Source organism: Bombina bombina, chromosome 8 (genome assembly GCF_027579735.1).
Source record: "Bombina bombina isolate aBomBom1 chromosome 8, aBomBom1.pri, whole genome shotgun sequence".
In the NCBI taxonomy this organism is placed as follows: domain Eukaryota; kingdom Metazoa; phylum Chordata; class Amphibia; order Anura; family Bombinatoridae; genus Bombina; species Bombina bombina.
Window position 1 is genome coordinate 259,148,970 of NC_069506.1, and position 18,077 is coordinate 259,167,046.

General features: G+C 36.5%; 1 protein-coding gene across 2 annotated transcripts; it reads left to right on the top strand.

The window, feature by feature from the left end:
* The first annotated feature begins 8,356 nt into the window (after nt 1-8,356).
* Nucleotides 8,357-17,590, top strand: CTU1 (cytosolic thiouridylase subunit 1). Of its 2 annotated transcripts, none has more exons than XM_053691266.1 (3): nt 8,357-8,457; nt 14,390-14,895; nt 16,400-17,590. In XM_053691266.1, the coding sequence occupies exons 2-3, from the start codon at nt 14,400-14,402 to the stop codon at nt 16,927-16,929; spliced, it is 1,026 nt and encodes a 341-aa protein (XP_053547241.1). In that variant the 5' UTR covers nt 8,357-8,457; nt 14,390-14,399; the 3' UTR covers nt 16,930-17,590. The 2 variants fall into 2 exon arrangements, with proteins under 2 accessions (XP_053547241.1, XP_053547242.1); XM_053691267.1 differs by having other exon boundaries at nt 8,394-8,466.
* The last annotated feature ends 487 nt before the right edge of the window (nt 17,591-18,077 follow it).

An 18,077-nucleotide genomic window follows, 5' to 3' on the forward strand; every position in this document is an offset into this window, starting at 1 on the left:
CGGAAGACGCTCCAGAGGGTGATGTGACTAACTTCACGATCAACTGACCTGCCGGTGTTCTAAAGTTATCCGACTACCGCATAGGAATGTGTATACCTTGTCACTTCCGGTGAGGTATAATCAGCTGGTGGAGGTTTGTGGCGCTCACTGCGCATGCGCTAGAGGCCCAAACTCCCTACAACAGCTGATGAGAATAAGAGGAATTATGTGGCACGCGCACGTTACTGGTTACAAAATCACAATGAACAAGCTGTCTGTCATTGGATTTTGTAACCAGAAAGGGTACTAAATACGGTCAACGAACTTTCACATACTTTATCTTTTGTCAAATAGAATCGTTTTTAATAAATGTATTATTCAAGGCCTGAACTTTCACATACTTTATCTTTTGTCAAACAGAATCGTTTTTAATAAATGTATTATTGGTGGCTTATGACATTTTTACTAATGACTTATCTAGCACTGGCTTGCACACAGAGAGCTCATAATACAACTATATATATTCGTGCATTTTGGCTATTAGGCTAATACGACTATATATAATTGTGCATTTTGGCTATTAGGCTCATGGTAACATTTAATTGCAGCTGTGCTTTTTGCTTCATATTTATAAATAGCTAATTTGTGAACTCATGTTAAAATCTAAGTGCATTGCTTGATACTGGAAACTACAACAATGTGATGTTTATGAAAAAACCTTTAGGACCTGGAAACTACAACAATGTGATGTTTATGAAAAAAACCTTTAGGACCCATTTAGAGAATATAAGAAAGAAAAACATAAATGTTCTAACTCTACTTATATTCAGTGTTCTGACATATACATAATCCAGGGTATTGGGAGAGATTTACACAACACTGAGCTTTGTTGCTCCATTATCCTTTTTCACATTTACCCTCATATTAACCACTAAGTCCTTCTGAGTTTCCTGCTCACACTGGGCAACTCATTTGCTCCCATTTTATTGCTTATCACAGACTCCACACACCTAGCATGTCTGCCCAAGAGGTATCTGAGTCAGTGCCAGCAATGCTTCTTCTTACCATCTTGCGGGCAGTGTCAACTCATCACTTCAGTGCAAACCCACAATTTAATAAAGCAAATTGGAAAGTTGTTTAAAAAAATTTGTATGCTCTGTCTGAATCCTGAAATAATTTATTTGAGTTTCATGTCCCTTTAACATGTGCTGCATCACAGCCTTTTTCCCATGTTATATCCGTTTAGCCTTATCAAAAGCTCCAGTCCCACTATCACCTCATCACCATTATACGGATGGCATCAAATTCAAATTAAAACAGTAGTTTTACAAATTTATTATGCAGCACAAATATTAGAGACAGCTAATGAAGTTTGTATACAGATTATACGGAGAATACACCAAAATAATAATAATAATAGTTAGAAAGTTGCTCTATCAATGAGAAAAATGCAAAGTATGATATCTCCTTAAAAGGTGAAGTAAACACTTTGAGATTGTAATATAATATATTTTCTTGTGTAACTTTACAAGCCTAAGCCTGCCACATATCTGGCCGTAAACTGGCCTCAGAAGGGTTGATCTGATAAAAAGCTGCAAAGCAGAGACACTTGACAGTGACAAGCCTTCTCTAGTCCAGGCATTCCTATGGTAGACGGATTATTTTAGAACACCGGCAAAGCCGTGATAGCACACATGGTGCTTGCCGCATGGGAGTGGGCAGGGCAAAGAGTCTGTGAAATCAGGAATAGAATACATGAAAAGTGGGCGAGCCGCCATCTTTTTTGTGGTATAACTTGTCCTGACAGAAGTCATGTAATGTAGCATTGTCTTCCACAGAAAGTCCTGTCTTGCCTTACCTTGATGACAACACTTTTCTATATTCTTTAGCTTGTTTTTTTGTGAGACCAGAAACAACCATGGCTGTTATAAAAATATAAACTTTGCATATTTTTTCTTATATTTACAGTATTAAAAATATAGTTGACAAATAAATGAAAGTTGTAAATATAGTCACAAAAAGTAAACAAACAGTGCAGTTAATTTATGAGAACATAACTGTCCATCAATCCCTTCTTAAAATTTTATAAATGTGGAAAAATATGTGAGAATCCATATATATATATATATATATATATATATATATATATATATATATATATATATATATATATATATATATAAAAACAAAATTTCATATTTAATAATTTCTGAGGAAGGGGAGGTTTACTCCCTCAAACGTCAATAAATTTGACCCCTGTTTTTTAAGAAATCCTGTCTGGTTCCTGTTTTTGCTGAAGATTATATATATATATATATATATATATATATATATATATATATATATATATATATATATATATATATAGGAATAAGTAAAATGTGTCTCCTCAGTGGACTGAGTTGACACAAGTGATACTCTGTAGTAGGCGCTAGTCAAAAAGAGTTTAGGAAATAGTGGCAGCTATATAGGACAGATACTGGGAGGGTTGTGAAGCCCTAGACAGTAAGAGTAAATGTAAATTCAAAGATGGATACAGCGCCTATATGTCCAATATACTGTTGGGATATGTGAAGAGTATAAAATAAGTAAAAAGAAAAATAAAAAATAATAAAAGAAAATAAATAAAATAAAACGATAACGGCCCAGCACTTCATCTAACCCTCTGAAGAAGAAGGATTCAAACCTTTGAAACGCGTCAGGGAATTAACTTTTTGTATACACATTTTAATCTATGTTCTACCTGTTGTTTTTATACTATTTTGTCCCTCCTTGCAGCTAGTTTACTAGCGTTGCTTTGTGTGCCATTTATACTGCACTGTATCATTTATCTTGGAATACACCACAGCTGTATGCAACTTCTTTACGAAGTTTCTAATTAAGATTGGGGATCCTGCATCCCGTTCTAACTTGTGGAAGGATTCTTCTAAATTATATGTGCCATATACATACCTCATACTGTTTGAGGATGTCAAATGTGAGTGCTATATAAATTGTATTTCTGTGCTTATTTAGAAATAAATGGTATTACACTATATACTTTTTTTGTGTCTCCCTGGGTATCCTCACGCTGGAGAAAGTTAATACCAGGACAGAAAAAGCACTCCAAGAGGCCTACCACTAACCCACAGGAAGTGTAAGGGATCTATTCACCATCAGAAACACATCCCTGCATACTCCAAGAGGTCAACGAATACCACAAGAGGCACTACAGCTGGACACAAGGAGGAAATCCAATCATCTATATATACCCCCAGTGCGGCATACTTACCTCATTCGATTGAGGTAATATCTGGTAAGGGTATTATATACCATCTATAACTGTATATCAACTACATCTGGAGATTCACTACGAATTATATCATTTCTAGGACTCATATGAACATTGTTTCTGAGTTCATATATTTTATATGCAATTTTTAGCTGGACTTTCATTTATTTTATTTTATTTATTTTCTTTTATTATTTTTTATTTTTCTTTTTACTTATTTTATACTCTTCACATATCCCAACAGTATATTGGACATATAGGCGCTGTATCCATCTTTGAATTTTTATATATATATATATATATATATATATATATATATAAACTAAATTTCATATTGAATAATTTGCATAATGTTTTTCAGCACTTCTATATATTTAACTTTTGTGGCCAGCAATACCTACCTCACTTGCCACTGTGCACATCCTGTTTGGGTGGATAAACTAAATCTAAGTTGTCAACTGCAGGAGTGTGGAGCTGTATTCTGTCTGTGCACAAAGTATCCCAACCATTTGAGTGTGGGACATAAAAAGTGACAAGCTACACACTAACTTTTCACTTGAGTAAGATGAAATCTTACTTGAAAATATAGCAGCACAGTAACAGTACATACACCATGTTAAATAAGGTCACAATTAGCAATTAATAAGAATTCAAATGTAAAAATGAGTGCAACTATTCCCTGTATGTATCTCGTACCATATGATCTACATTTCAAGAAGAGGTTAGATGCTCTTTCCTGCCATAGGGTTACATTTGCACTGTAAAACAAGGTGTCATCCTATAGCATAAAAGGCATGAGAAAAACTGTGACTTTTGTGTCACTTTTAAATCTGATCTTATACAGAATCAATTGTTCTTGCACAGTAACAGTACATACATCATGTTAAATAAGGTCACAATCAGGGATAGGCACAGACAAAGGCCGTGGCGGACATTTTTCAAATTACAGACCTTAGTAAAGGACACCAAGGTACATTTTAAATTAAAAACATTATTTTATAGTGCTTGGTGTTAATATACTGATGCAGATACCACTGATCCTATAACCAGCCCTCCTCTGGTTATACCCATGAGCCAGTGTCACTACTGTGTCATTATATAGCGCTGGGTGTTATTATACTGATGCAGATACCATTGACCCTATAACCATCCCTTGTCTGGCTATACGCATGTGCCAGTGTCACTACTGTGTCATTATATAGCGCTGGGTGTTATTATACTGATGCAGATACCACTGACCCTATAACCAACCCTTGTCTGGCTATACGCATGTGCCAGTGTCACTACTGTGTCTTTGTATATAGCTGGGTGTTATTATACAGATGCAGATACACATCCAGTATTTCACTCAGGTTTTAGTTATTCCATAACTTATCACCCAATATCGCTAGCAGTCTCTTGACAAGCCACTAACTTTATTCACACTACATATTTTTTTTTATTCCTATTATTCAATCAAAACATATACTAAGGTTGTGGCGGACACTGCAAGGGCTAGTCACGGACACCAGTGTCCGTGTACGCACACCTTGCCTATCCCTGGTCACAATTAGCAATTAATAAGAATTCAAATGTAAAAATTAGTGCAACTATTCCCTGTATGTATCTGGTACCATATGATCTACATTTCAAGAAGAGGTTAGATGCTCTTTCCTGCCATAGGGTTACATTTGCACTGTAAAACAAGGTGTCATCCTATAGCATAAAAGGCATGAGAAAAACTGTGACTTTTGTGTCACTTTTAAATCTGATCCTATACAGAATCAATTGTTCTTTATGCACTGTCTGCTTCTGTCATCCTTAGCACTTTAATATGGCCAGACATGCTGTAACTCCAATAAAGTCCAATGTGATTTTAATTAAAGTGTCACAGTTATAAGAACATCCCCTTATTTTATAGAGAATTGTCATCAATTAAAGATGACACGATCTAAGGAGTTAGAACATTTATGCTTTTCTTTCTTATATTCCCTAAATGGGTCCTAAAGGTTTTTTCATAAACATCACATTGTTCTAGTTTCCAGTATCAAGCAATGCACTTACCTTTTAACCACATGAGTTCACATATTAGCTATTTATAAATATGAAGGAAAAAGCACTACATATGTTTGTAGTTTTTCATTGTTTACATACTATGTAATTGTGGATTTTTGGAATGCATTAACACAGTGTTTGCTGCAATTGTTTTTCAGTAACCAAACTCCCCCCCCCCCCCCATCACTAGCCTTATTTGAAAGACTGCCTGGACTAGAGAAGGCTTGTCACTGTCAAGTGTCACTGCTTTGCAGCTTTTTATCAGATCAACCCTTCTGAGGCCAGTTTACGGCCAGATATGTGGCAGGCTTAGGCTTGTAAAGTCACACAAGAAAATATATTATATTACAATCTCAAAGTGTTTACTTCACCTTTTAAGGAGATATCATACTTTGCATTTTTCTCATTGATAGAGCAACTTTCTAACTATTATTATTATTTTGGTGTATTCTACGTATAATCTGTATACAAACTTCATTAGCTGTCTCTAATATTTGTGCTGCATAATAAATCTGTAAAACTACTGTACTAATTTGAATTTGATACCATCCGTATAATGGTGATGAGGTGATAGTGGGACTGGAGCATTTGATAAGGCTAAACAGATATAACATGGGAAAGAGGCTGTGATGCAGCACATCTTAAAGGGACATGAAACTCAAATAAATTATTTCAGGATTCAGACAGAGCATACAAATTTTTTTAAACAACTTTCCAATTTGCTTTATTAAATTGTGGGTTTGCACTGAAGTGATGAGTTGACACTGCCCGCAAGATGGTAAGAAGAAGCATTGCTGGCACTGACTCAGACACCTCTTGGGCAGACATGCTAGGTGTGAGGAGTCTGTGATAAGCAATAAAATGGGAGCAAATGAGTTGCCCAGTGTGAGCAGGAAACTCAGAAGGACTTGGTGGTTAATATGAGGGTAAATGTGAAAAAGGATAATGGAGCAACAAAGCTCAGTGTTGTGTAAATCTCTCCCAATACCCTGGATTATGTATATGTCAGAACACTGAATATAAGTAGAGTTAGAACATTTATGCTATTTTTTCTTATATTCCCTAAATGGGTCCTAAAGGTTTTTTTCATAAACATCACATTGTTGTAGTTTCCAGGTCCTAAAGGTTTTTTCATAAACATCACATTGTTGTAGTTTCCAGTATCAAGCAATGCACTTAGATTTAACAACATGAGTTCACAAATTAGCTATTTATAAATATGAAGGAAAAAGCACAGCTGCAATCAAATGTTACCATTAGCCTAATAGCCAAAATGCACAATTATATATAGTCGTATTAGCCTAATAGCCAAAATGCACAAATATATATAGTTGTATTATGAGCTCTCTGTGTGCAAGCCAGTGCTAGATAAGTCATTAGTAAAAATGTCATAAGCCACCAATAATACATTTATTAAAAACGATTCTGTTTGACAAAAGATAAAGTATGTGAAAGTTCGTTGACCGTATTTAGTACCCTTTCTGGTTACAAAATCCAATGACAGACCGCTTGTTCATTGTGATTTTGTAACCAGTAACGTGCGCGTGCCACATAATTCCTCGTATTCTCATCAGCTGTTGTAAGGAGTTTGGGCCTCTAGCGCATGCGCAGTGAGTGCCACAAGCCTCCATCAGCTGTTTATATGTCACCGGAGTGACGTGGTATACAAATTCCTATGGTAGACGCATTACTTTAGGACACCGGAATGTTGCAGGATGCACTTTGGGACGTAGCACGGGTGGGTGTGTATTATAGGGCCATCTGCTTGGATAAACGACACACCCATTTTGTGATAATACTGCTAATGTCAGCTATGCTGGCAAATTGCAATCAAAATGTAAAAAAAATGGCTTTTGAGTTGCCAGTATTTTACTAGTGCCAGCACCGGCTCCTAATCTCTGATTACCGGCTGTGCAGATAAAATACTGGCTGGGTGACAACCCTATGGGTGACCCACAGGTAAGAGGGGCCCACCTAGGGTCACTACCTCGGCCATGTTTTCCTGGACACTTATAAATTATACATGCTGTAGGGGGTGCAGAGGGGAACATGAATTGCACCCCTGGATAGCACACAATTAGTGATTCTGGACAGCACTATACATGTTCCTCCCTTCCCTGCATACACTGCAGCATGTGTAACTCATAAGTGTCCAGGAAAACATGGCTGAGGTGGTAACCCTAGGCCTGCCACCTGTCTAGCTTTTCAGGGCCATAGGGCTGCTGCAGGACAACATCACCTGCTGGAGACAAGTGGAAGGGAAGCAGAGGGAGGCCACAGAGTGACCTGTGCACACAGTGCATGTTACAAGGCAACTCAGCAGCAGACCATGTGAGCAGGGGGTCCAGCCTAGCCTGGGGGGGCCTAAAAAAATTGTTCTGTCCCTGCTGAAGTCTAAGTACACCGTTTAATGATAAAGATATTTTAAAACAGTGGCATTTTTGTGTTGTTATATATTTGATGTAGCTGGTAGCAATTGTGTTTATTGTGTGTGAGGATGCATGTGCTTGGGCAGTGTTGGTGTAGGTACCTCTATGTATCAGTGCACGTGTGTATGGAATCATGTGTGTTATAGTTTTAGGTCCTTGTATGGATGCATATTTGTCTTTGTGACAAGGCATGCGTTATGGGTGTCTGTGCGTATGCTTGTGTGCTATATATGTATATATTTGAACGTTAATAGCTTATGTGCTACAGTACAGGCAAAAAGGGTGCAGTATGCTATTTGTGTTGCAGTATGTGTTATGCATTGAAAGGGGCAAAGACATTCCCTTATCCCGCAGAGCAATCAGTGCACCACTAAAGTATTCTCCTAAAACACAAGCTTGAATCTAGAAACTACAATATTATGTGACTCAGTCTCAAATGCTCTGGCACTGGCAAGTGGCATGGCATTTCTTACAGTGCGCGTGCTCTGACTAAACAGGCGTGACACGCAGCACGCTGGGCCATCATTGTTACAGACCATTGAAACTACGTGTCCCAGAATCCTCTCGGCAACGAGTGCGATATTGGAGCTGTCAGAGCTTGTGGTGTGTATTGGGATTTGTAGTAGTAGTTGGTTATAGAAGCGTTTCCGGGTGAGCGATAAGAAGTTGATGCAGTATTGCAGTAAGCATGGACTCCTGAGGTGCTCCTGGTCATAGCTGAGCAGTTTGTGAACTGAGACTGAAGTTAGTCCGGTATTATATTTTGTCACTGCAGGTTATAGTTTAGTGATGGTACCGTATATTGTATCATGATCCGCGCTTATTATAAGAAGTGTATCTTTGTATTTGTAGCTCTGGATTGCACTTATTCTTTTTATATTGCATAAGGGTGTTTTTTTTTACCTCCTATAAATTGAACTTGAAGATTGTACTTAATACGCTTATAATGTACCGCTGTGTCATAAGATTGTATACTGTGTCACTGCAATACAATTTACTGTTCCAAATTCCACTTTGCAAGCTAAATGCATTTATGTCAGAATTAGTTTACTTCTGGTTCCATTTTTTTTATATATTATTTTATAGATTTGTGGCCATGCCTATAAAACTATGAACCTGGCCTATGTTTAAGGGACATACAGCCGATTTGTTTTTCTTTCATGAATCCTATAGAAAATGCAATAAAAAAAACTGTCCAATTGACTTCTATGATTGAATTTTCTTTGTTTTCTTGTTCTTCTTAGTTGAAAAGCAGTAAGGTTAGTTCAGGAATGTTTAATGGCAGCAGTTTTGCAAAAATGTTCTACATTAGCAGGAGCACTGTCATGTAGTGCTCCAGACATGTGCACACCGCTGTTCTGTTAAGGGACCAAACTTTTCAAAAGAGCGAACCCCGCCACTTCCTGTGACGTTACATCAGCTGTTGTACACAGTTTGCCCCTAATGCACATGCGTGCCAGCGTCATCACATACCTGGCCGCATACGTCACTTTAACTTAACTTTTCTATAGCGCATGCGTGGGATTTTCTATCACAAATGGGGGGTTTATGGAACGCTGTTTATTCAACAATACAAATGGGATTTTACATGTACAGTTGGTGATTTTCCTCCGCAATCTTCAGCAGTTATTAACTTTTAGTGAACACTGTACCTATGATTATTTTATGCTATTAAAATAATTGTGAATATAAAAGTAAAAAATCATTACACAAGATTTAAAAAAAAAATAATAATCCCAAAATCAGTCACGAATATAAGTTTATCTATTTTCGTACAAAAATGACGCCTTTCACAAAGCTAAACTGTCCTGTAGCTAGCTGAGTGCCATCTAGACAGGATTACCCACTAGGTTCATGTATTACATTTATATTCTTTATATATTTTATAGCAATCCATAAACCCCCATTTGTGATAGAAAATCCCACGCATGCGCTATAGAAAGGTTAATGAATTTAACAAGTCTAAATAGTTTCACAGTGACGTATGCGGCCAGGTATGTGATGACGCTGGCACGCATGCGCATTAAGGGCAAAATGTGTACAATAGCTGATGTAACGTCACAGGAAGTGACGGGGGTTCGCTCTTTTGAAAAGTTCGGGTACCTTAACAGAACACTGTCTATCTAGATTTTTTTTTTTTTTTATTGTATTCTCTATGAATCATGAAAGAAAAATGTGTGTTATTGGTATCTGTCTGTCTATCACAAGAATACTAACACACCACTAAAGCCGGAAAAAATCCGAGCTTTAAAGGCACAGAAAAGTGCAACCAATGTATTTTTTTAATGATCCTTTTTTTTTTAATTTTTTTTTTTTTTTTTTGCAATTTGTAAAATGTTTCTATGCCCTGAAATGCTCTTAGGAATCTCACAGGATAAAGAATCACTACTACCAAATTAAAGAGACTGCTACCATACAACTATATACTTGGCTCATAGATTTTAAACAAATTTGTCAACCTTGGTTTGTTTGCGGAATTGTTGTTAATATCGTACATTTGTGCGAGGAATACTACAATGATACAGTAAAATCACTATATGCATCAATACATACAATATTAGTTCTGATTGGGACTCAGAACAGAATTTCAAAGCACACATGCTCACCCCTTTTTATGGCAGATGCTTTTTATTAAATTAGCTTGTCAGCTTTTATAAGATAAGAACTATAACAGTTCTATCTGCCAGAAAGGGGAGTCTGCACCCTGATTTATTAATGTACCTACAGTAAAGCAGTCAGCCATTAATCTGCACATAGATAGAGAGGGTGCCAAGGGCTAAAGGTATCAGACACCAATATAGTGTTTAAAAGTTATTTAATAAAAATCAACATATAGACATAAGAATCAACATATAAACATAAAATCAACCAATCTGAATAGGGACGTCTCCCTAGGTATTTATAAAATTCTATGTAACAGCTTGTTGCTAAAATGTATTAAATATAAGAGTTCAGATAGACAAAAAATACATGTATGATCTGTAAAATTGCAAAAATCAGTAAATAGCTAAAACTAAAGATAGATAAAACAAACACCTTTATGCGTTAGGTTAGAAAATTAGATATGCATATGCCCAAAGGATACAGCAGATATTCACTGTGTGATATAGATTAGCGTGTTATTTTCCTATAGAGGAGATTAGTCCTGTTATTGTCCAGTATATTAGAGAACGTAGTAAAGTGCTTAGTGTTAAAATTGTAACAGTGTAGAAGCAGTATTCTACTTTACTTTACCGCCTGTGAAGTCTTCAGTCACACCAGGGACCGCTGCGGGAGCCAAGACAGTCTCTCCCGAGTTGCAAACACTGATCTCACACGTGTGTATGGATGGCCGTTTACGGACGGCGTCTGACGTCACGCCTGGTCCGTATTGTTTCTTATATAGGCTGTATAGTAGCGTGCTGATATTCAGTGTTACCAAATAGTAGATTTTTTCAGCTTCTTCGATGCACAAGCCCCCTATTCATAGGTTTAAGCTTGCAGGTACAGTTGGATATTCGGATTCATCCACACTGTCAGAAATTTGTAGTAAAGAAATTAACCCGGGTTAAAAATAGCGATGTTGTTCCTAGATGGGGTGAACTTTATTCACTCTTAGTATGCTGCTACAAAGTCACAAGGTAATCGACGCGTTTCACCCACCTGTGAGCTTTATCAAGATGATTGTGACTTGCAGTAAAGGCCTTTTAAATATTCCAAAGGTGTGTGATTGGCTGTGTGTCTAATTGGTGTTTCTCATTCACAGGAGAGTTTTAAGGTGGTATATACTTCTTCCTCTATTTCAGGTTAAAGTATCTCAAAATAAAAACATATTGATAGTAAAACAGAATCCTCTGGTGCATATCTTTACAAATACACAAAATCTCTATTACAGTGTGTTCCCTACAAGTTTTCCTATTTTAAGACATTGTATATTAAAATTGCAACATGCCAAAATTGAATATAAATGAAGTTGGTTTATCCAATGTATATACAGATCTTATTGATATGGTACATCCTTCGTAGAAAACATACGAAACCTAATTTCATTCCGACATGTATATACACATAGATAATTTTTTTTTACATATGCCCTATTTTAAAAGGTAAGCAAACTTGTTCTAAATTTATGAAACAAGGTATACAGTTTAGTTAAATGACAGTGCTACCCATAAGTTAATGTGAAATTATGAAGAATAATAATAAAAAATAAAAATAATAAATTGAAAAAAATATAGATGAAAAGAGAGAAAGAGAATGAAAAAAGCGCAGCGGTCCCTGGTGTGACTGAAGACTTCACAGGCGGTAAAGTAAAGTAGAATACTGCTTCTACACTGTTACAATTTTAACACTAAGCACTTTACTACGTTCTCTAATATACTGGACAATAACAGGACTAATCTCCTCTATAGGAAAATAACACGCTAATCTATATCACACAGTGAATATCTGCTGTATCCTTTGGGCATATGCATATCTAATTTTCTAACCTAACGCATAAAGGTGTTTGTTTTATCTATCTTTAGTTTTAGCTATTTACTGATTTTTGCAATTTTACAGATCATACATGTATTTTTTGTCTATCTGAACTCTTATATTTAATACATTTTAGCAACAAGCTGTTACATAGAATTTTATAAATACCTAGGGAGACGTCCCTATTCAGATTGGTTGATTTTATGTTTATATGTTGATTCTTATGTCTATATGTTGATTTTTATTAAATAACTTTTAAACACTATATTGGTGTCTGATACCTTTAGCCCTTGGCGCCCTCTCTATCTATAAGCCCTAAAAAAGCTTAACACACCATTTTTATCACATCTTGACACTTTTTAGGGATAGTGTCTCTTAGAGAGGTGCTTGGTATTAGTTCCTAAGCGCACTTCTAAATTCTTGCTTTCTATTAATCTGCACATGCTGCTTATCTTCAAAATATTAATATACTAGTCCTAAAGCCCGTGTACACGGGCCAATTTTTTAAGTACAGCGGTTCCAACCCTTGCTCCCTCTCTCTCCCCCTCTCTTTTGAGCTCTCTCTCCCCCTCTTTTGCTCTCTCTCTCCCTCTTTTTGGCATCTATCTAATGTATTTATTAATTATGCACCATTTTTATTATATCCATAAAACTGTTGACTTTTACCTGAGGTTATATATGTTGCTTAGCCCTTAGTATTTTAAGCGTGATCTAATACAAAAATGTCATTGCATCTCTGACTATCTTACCCATGCGCCTGATTCTAAAAAGATCCCCGTGCTGGTGAGATTCTTCTCTTGCCAGTACTTCTATTTCCCTGGTGGGATTATATAAAGCCTCTTTTCATATGGGAAGGAGATGTGGACATTACAAAAGTGCACAATTAAATTTGTAATTTAAAAATCCTACAAAACAAATATTTTTACCATTCACAGAAAAATACGCCTTAAAAAATTTGTATTGTTTAGGTGCAGCAAAACTCATAACAAAACTGTTCCTCAAACATTATAAAAACCATAATATTTCTGTGTAATTTACACAAGAATAAATCATATTAAATATGCACAGCATAAATCGTAATTTAAGTAAACTGGATGTGCAAAAAAACACAAAGAAATTCAGTTATAAGTTCAAAATACAAAACGTAATCGTTTTTCAGAAAATGGCCTGAACACAGGCGTTTTTAATGGGTGTGTGACATTTTCTCTTAAATTCTAGTGTGATTTTATAAACCTTTCGCACTTCAGTTCTCACGGTTTTCTCTCACCGGTTAAAAGGTGACGAGTTTTCCCTAAAATACTCAACTCTAATTACTCTGAAAGGAAAACCTATGCATATGAACATTTCAGTGTATTTAAGGAACAGTGCACTGAAAACAGATTTTTATTTTGTATTAGGCGTAATATTCAAGTTTAAAAACTCGCCGGTTTCCCCCTCTGTACCTCTCCTTCCAATGCAAACTTCTACCTAGCAGAGGGTTCTCATTATTTGTATGGTAGACATCTCGCCACTTGCAGGGCTGCTCCTGCGAGTATTGGTGTGGAAAACTTTGCAAATACCAGCAAATTTTATAGCATCAGGGCCTTTTGTGTTTAATCCCTGTAGACACATGCATTGCAGCTCCCAAGCAAAGTGGCAAATTGTGTGACCGCTGCTTCTTATTGGCTTACCAGCAGTTTCGGGCTTGGGTGCTGCAGTGCTTGCAGACTTTACCTATGTATTTAACCCTTTTTGCAGGGTGTAAACATATAGTTCGATAAGGCCAGCAATGCAAAAACTACAGACAATGAATTAGAACTAATATTACTTTAAAGGGACACTGTACCCACATTTTTTGTGATTCAGATAGAGCACGCAATTTTAGGCAACTTTCAAATTTACTCCTATTATCAAATTTTCTTAATTCTCTTGGTATCTTTATTTGAAATGCAAGAATGTAAGTTTAGATGCCGGCCCATTTTTGGTGAACAACCTGGATAAATTCACCCACCAATAAACAAGTTCTGTCCAGAGTACTGAACCCAAAAAAAGCTTAGATGCCTTTTTCAAATAAAGATAGCAAGAGAGCAAAGAAAAATTGATAATAGGAGTAAATTAGAACGTTGCTTAAAATTACATGCTCTATCTGAATCATAAAAGAAATAATTTGGGTTCAGTGTCCCTTTAAGTATATTTTTAAAAATTATTCTGTGATTTTAAATTTCTTTCTTCTTTATTTCAGACGTGCAGTCATGCCTGTTACGTGTAACAGCTGTGAAGAGAGGCGAGCTGTCCTACGGCGACCAAAGACAGGTCATTCCTTGTGCAAAGAATGCTTCTTTCATGCTTTCGAGGAGGAAATTCACCAGACCATCATATCTGCTCAGCTTTTCCAGCCAGGTGAGAAGGTTGGAATTGGTGCATCAGGAGGAAAAGACTCCACTGTGCTCGCCCATGTCATGAAAGTACTGAATCAACGGTGCTCTTATGGGCTGGACCTTATCCTACTCTCAGTGGATGAAGGCATCTCAGGCTATCGTGATGACTCCCTGGAAACTGTAAAAAGAAATCAGCAGCAATACGAGTTACCTTTGAAAATTGTCTCTTATCAAGAGCTGTATGGCTGGACCATGGATGAGATTGTGAAGCAAGTTGGCCTTAAGAATAACTGCACCTTCTGTGGGGTGTTCAGAAGACAGGCACTAGATCGTGGTGCTATGATTCTGGGAGTCAACAAAATTTGTACAGGTGATGAATACGTTAGAAATTCTTGATACAGTCTTCTGGTCTTTAAAAGGGACTCTAAAGTCAAAATGCAACTTTCATGATTCAGATAGAGCATGCAATTTTAAGCAACTTTCCAATTTAATTCTATTATCGAATTAGTTTTCTAGGTATCCTTTATTGAAAAGCATATCTAGGTATGCACAGCGTAGTACTGCACCACTGGGAGCTAGCTTCACATATGTCTCTTGTCATTGGCTCACTTTATGTATTCAGTTAGCTCCCAGTAGTGCATTGCTGCTCCTTCAACTAGGTATACTAAGATAATGAAGGAAATTTGATACAAAAATGAGATTGGAAAGTTGTAAATGGTATGCTGTGTCTGAATCATGAAAGAGAGAGAGGAAAAAAACTGTGCTTCATGTCCCTTTAAAACAATTATTGTAGGATTTTTTTTTTAATATAAATAAAAAACAAAATCAACATTGGTTAGTAGGACTGCTGTAGACTTTCATTTGCACTGCTTTAGAACTAGTGATAGATTGAGAAGGAAACTTAAATTTCTGCCTTTACTGTAAAATACTTCCCTCATAGTGACTGGGTTTTTTTTCTATTCCTCCAAGGCAGAACAAACTGATCTAAGATGTTGTCACAGAAAATACAGTTTAAAGTTGGTTTATTCATACATTTAAAAAAAAAAAAAAACACAAACATTTTGAAACGTTGTTTTACAAAGAAGAGATACATTTTTTTTTTTGAGTATCGTGTTCTTTCTAAGTATGGTTGAAATTCACCATGTAACATCCTGTACAGTAATTTCTTGGTACTCCCGCTTGCTTACATCTGCCTATAAGTGGTGAGAATTGGAAAGAAATAGGGAAAAAAGGTATTTTTAAGAGCACAAACTTTATTCAATATAAGCACGTATAAAAGCATATCTTTTTACTTTATTAATGAAAATACATAGAAAAACTAATTGTTAGGGTTTTAAAAAATGGATCCAAGTACAATTCCCCCCCACACAGGGAAAGTTAAATACAAAAAAAATAAAAAGGGAGGTGTGAAATTTTAAATAATGAGTAGGAAAGCTGTGTCTCACCCTCTTGCTATTACTATAGCAGGAAACTAGGCTTCAGGGCAGTGTGAGAAAAGGCATAAATAAAACATATTTTGGTGCAAATACGGACCTTGTTTCAGTGTCACACACACAGGCTGTGATGACAACAAAGGAGACAAAGTATCCCTGAATTCCTTTTTTTTTTTTTTTGTTTTATAAAAACAACAACAAAAAAACTTTTATATCCTTGTTAACCATTTTAAATGGTTTTAATACATTTACATTGTATGCAATTCTTTCCAATGTCACTTAACAAGAATTTCTAGAACACGAATACTAGTAGTCCTGTTTATTTAAAATTGTTTCCATGGTTTGAACATTTTTAGGAAGGTTTGAAATTTTTTTTTTTATTATTAATTTTATTTTCTTTAATAATAATTGAAAACTTACCTTAAATGCCTTCATATACAGGTCATAATGCAGATGATATCGCAGAGACTGTGCTGATGAACTTTCTGCGAGGAGACATAGCGAGGTTGAGGCGCTGTACCGCCATTACCACAGGCAGTGAGGGAGCCATTCCACGTTGTAAACCTTTGAAATATGCATATGAAAAGGAGATTGTGCTTTATGCCTATTTTAAGAAGTTAGATTACTTTTCTACTGAATGCATTTACTCTCCCAATGCCTACCGTGGACATGCCCGCGCCTTCCTCAAGGACTTGGAGGCAATAAGGCCCAGCTCCATCATTGACATAATTCATTCAGGGGAGAATCTGTCTGTGAAAGATGATGTGAGGATGCCCGTGCAGGGGACCTGCACCCGCTGTGGGTATATCTCCAGCCAGGGCCTGTGCAAGGCATGTGTCTTGCTAGAGGGTCTGAACCGAGGTCTTCCCAAACTGGGCATTGGAAAACACCATAAGCTGCATCACAAACTTCTGGCACAGGAACCCCTGAGTGAGCAGGAGGAGAGAAAGCTCAAAGCAGTGGATTTCTGATGAACTAGAATAAAACAACTTGTCCTCTCAATGTTTGTGTCATAGCTCAGACATACAGTTCCCTCACCAGCTCTGGTCTTATCTGACTCTGAAATATCTAATGATTAATTTACATGTGCGGAATGTTAAAAGCTTCTGAATTTGTATTTTTTTGAGTGCTGCAAAATTCATGTAAGCAAGGTAACCGAATAAACGCACAATTGACCCTGTGATCAGAAACTCAGCATAATATTGCAATGTATGGATTTCTCCTTCACATCCAGAACACAGCTTAGCTCTCAAGCTAAAATGTACCTTTATATAATTATTTTAAGGACCTGGCACTACTGAGGAGACATTTTAGATAATCTCACCAGAGCGGAGAGCTTTAATCTTTGGGCCCAGTGTATCATCTGGGAGAAACAATTAAAGGGAATGGAAATTGGTGAAATATACACGTAAAGATCTTGTTTGTTTGTTTTTGGCATGGGTGGCCACTCCTTTTTGTGCAAGGACCCTCAGTTCTTAAGTGGGGGCAGTGTTTTTATTACAGGCATCATGTGCAGGGGACTATTTATGTTGAAGGGATAGTGTAATGATGTGTTTTTGATTGAGTTATAGGTAGTAATTTAAAATAAGCATATTTAGTTTATGCGTCTGTGAATTAAACTTATCCCGTTTCTGCTGTCTCTCCACCTATTTTTTTTCAATACTTTGCAGGTTATGCAGCCAATCGGAGGTTGTGCAGAGGAAGGCCCACACTTGTTGGCACGAGAGACACTAAAGTGCTATGGTCTATTCCCATTGACATTGAGCACTTGGCTTTGTGTCCTCTGCAACCGTACGACCTCTGGCTATTTCACTTCCAGACTTGACCCTTTTTTAAAAAACCAACCAAAAAAAAAAACAGTACAGGCTAGATAGAGGCTGCAATAATGGGATAAGTCTTATTTATAATCTGCATAAATTAAATGTTTATTTTAAATAACTCCTTATAATGCAGTGCTCAAAGGGTTAATGCAGTGACGCATTAAACCTGAAGGAACATTCTAATGAAAAAGATTCTTAGAGCTGCTTGTTGTTTTTTGCATCAGTTACTATGTGTTTAATTGCAAAGCGGTTAAATACGTAGATAACGTTTTGCTCAGGAACTACTACCATTACAGTTC

Bases quoted from the DNA above. Each gene is read 5' to 3' on its own strand.
- CTU1 (XM_053691266.1), top strand. From the start codon at position 14,400: ATGCCTGTTACGTGTAACAGCTGTGAAGAGAGGCGAGCTGTCCTACGG. The intron at 14,896-16,399 runs GTGATGAATACG...CTTCATATACAG, and splicing joins AGTCAACAAAATTTGTACAG to GTCATAATGCAGATGATATC.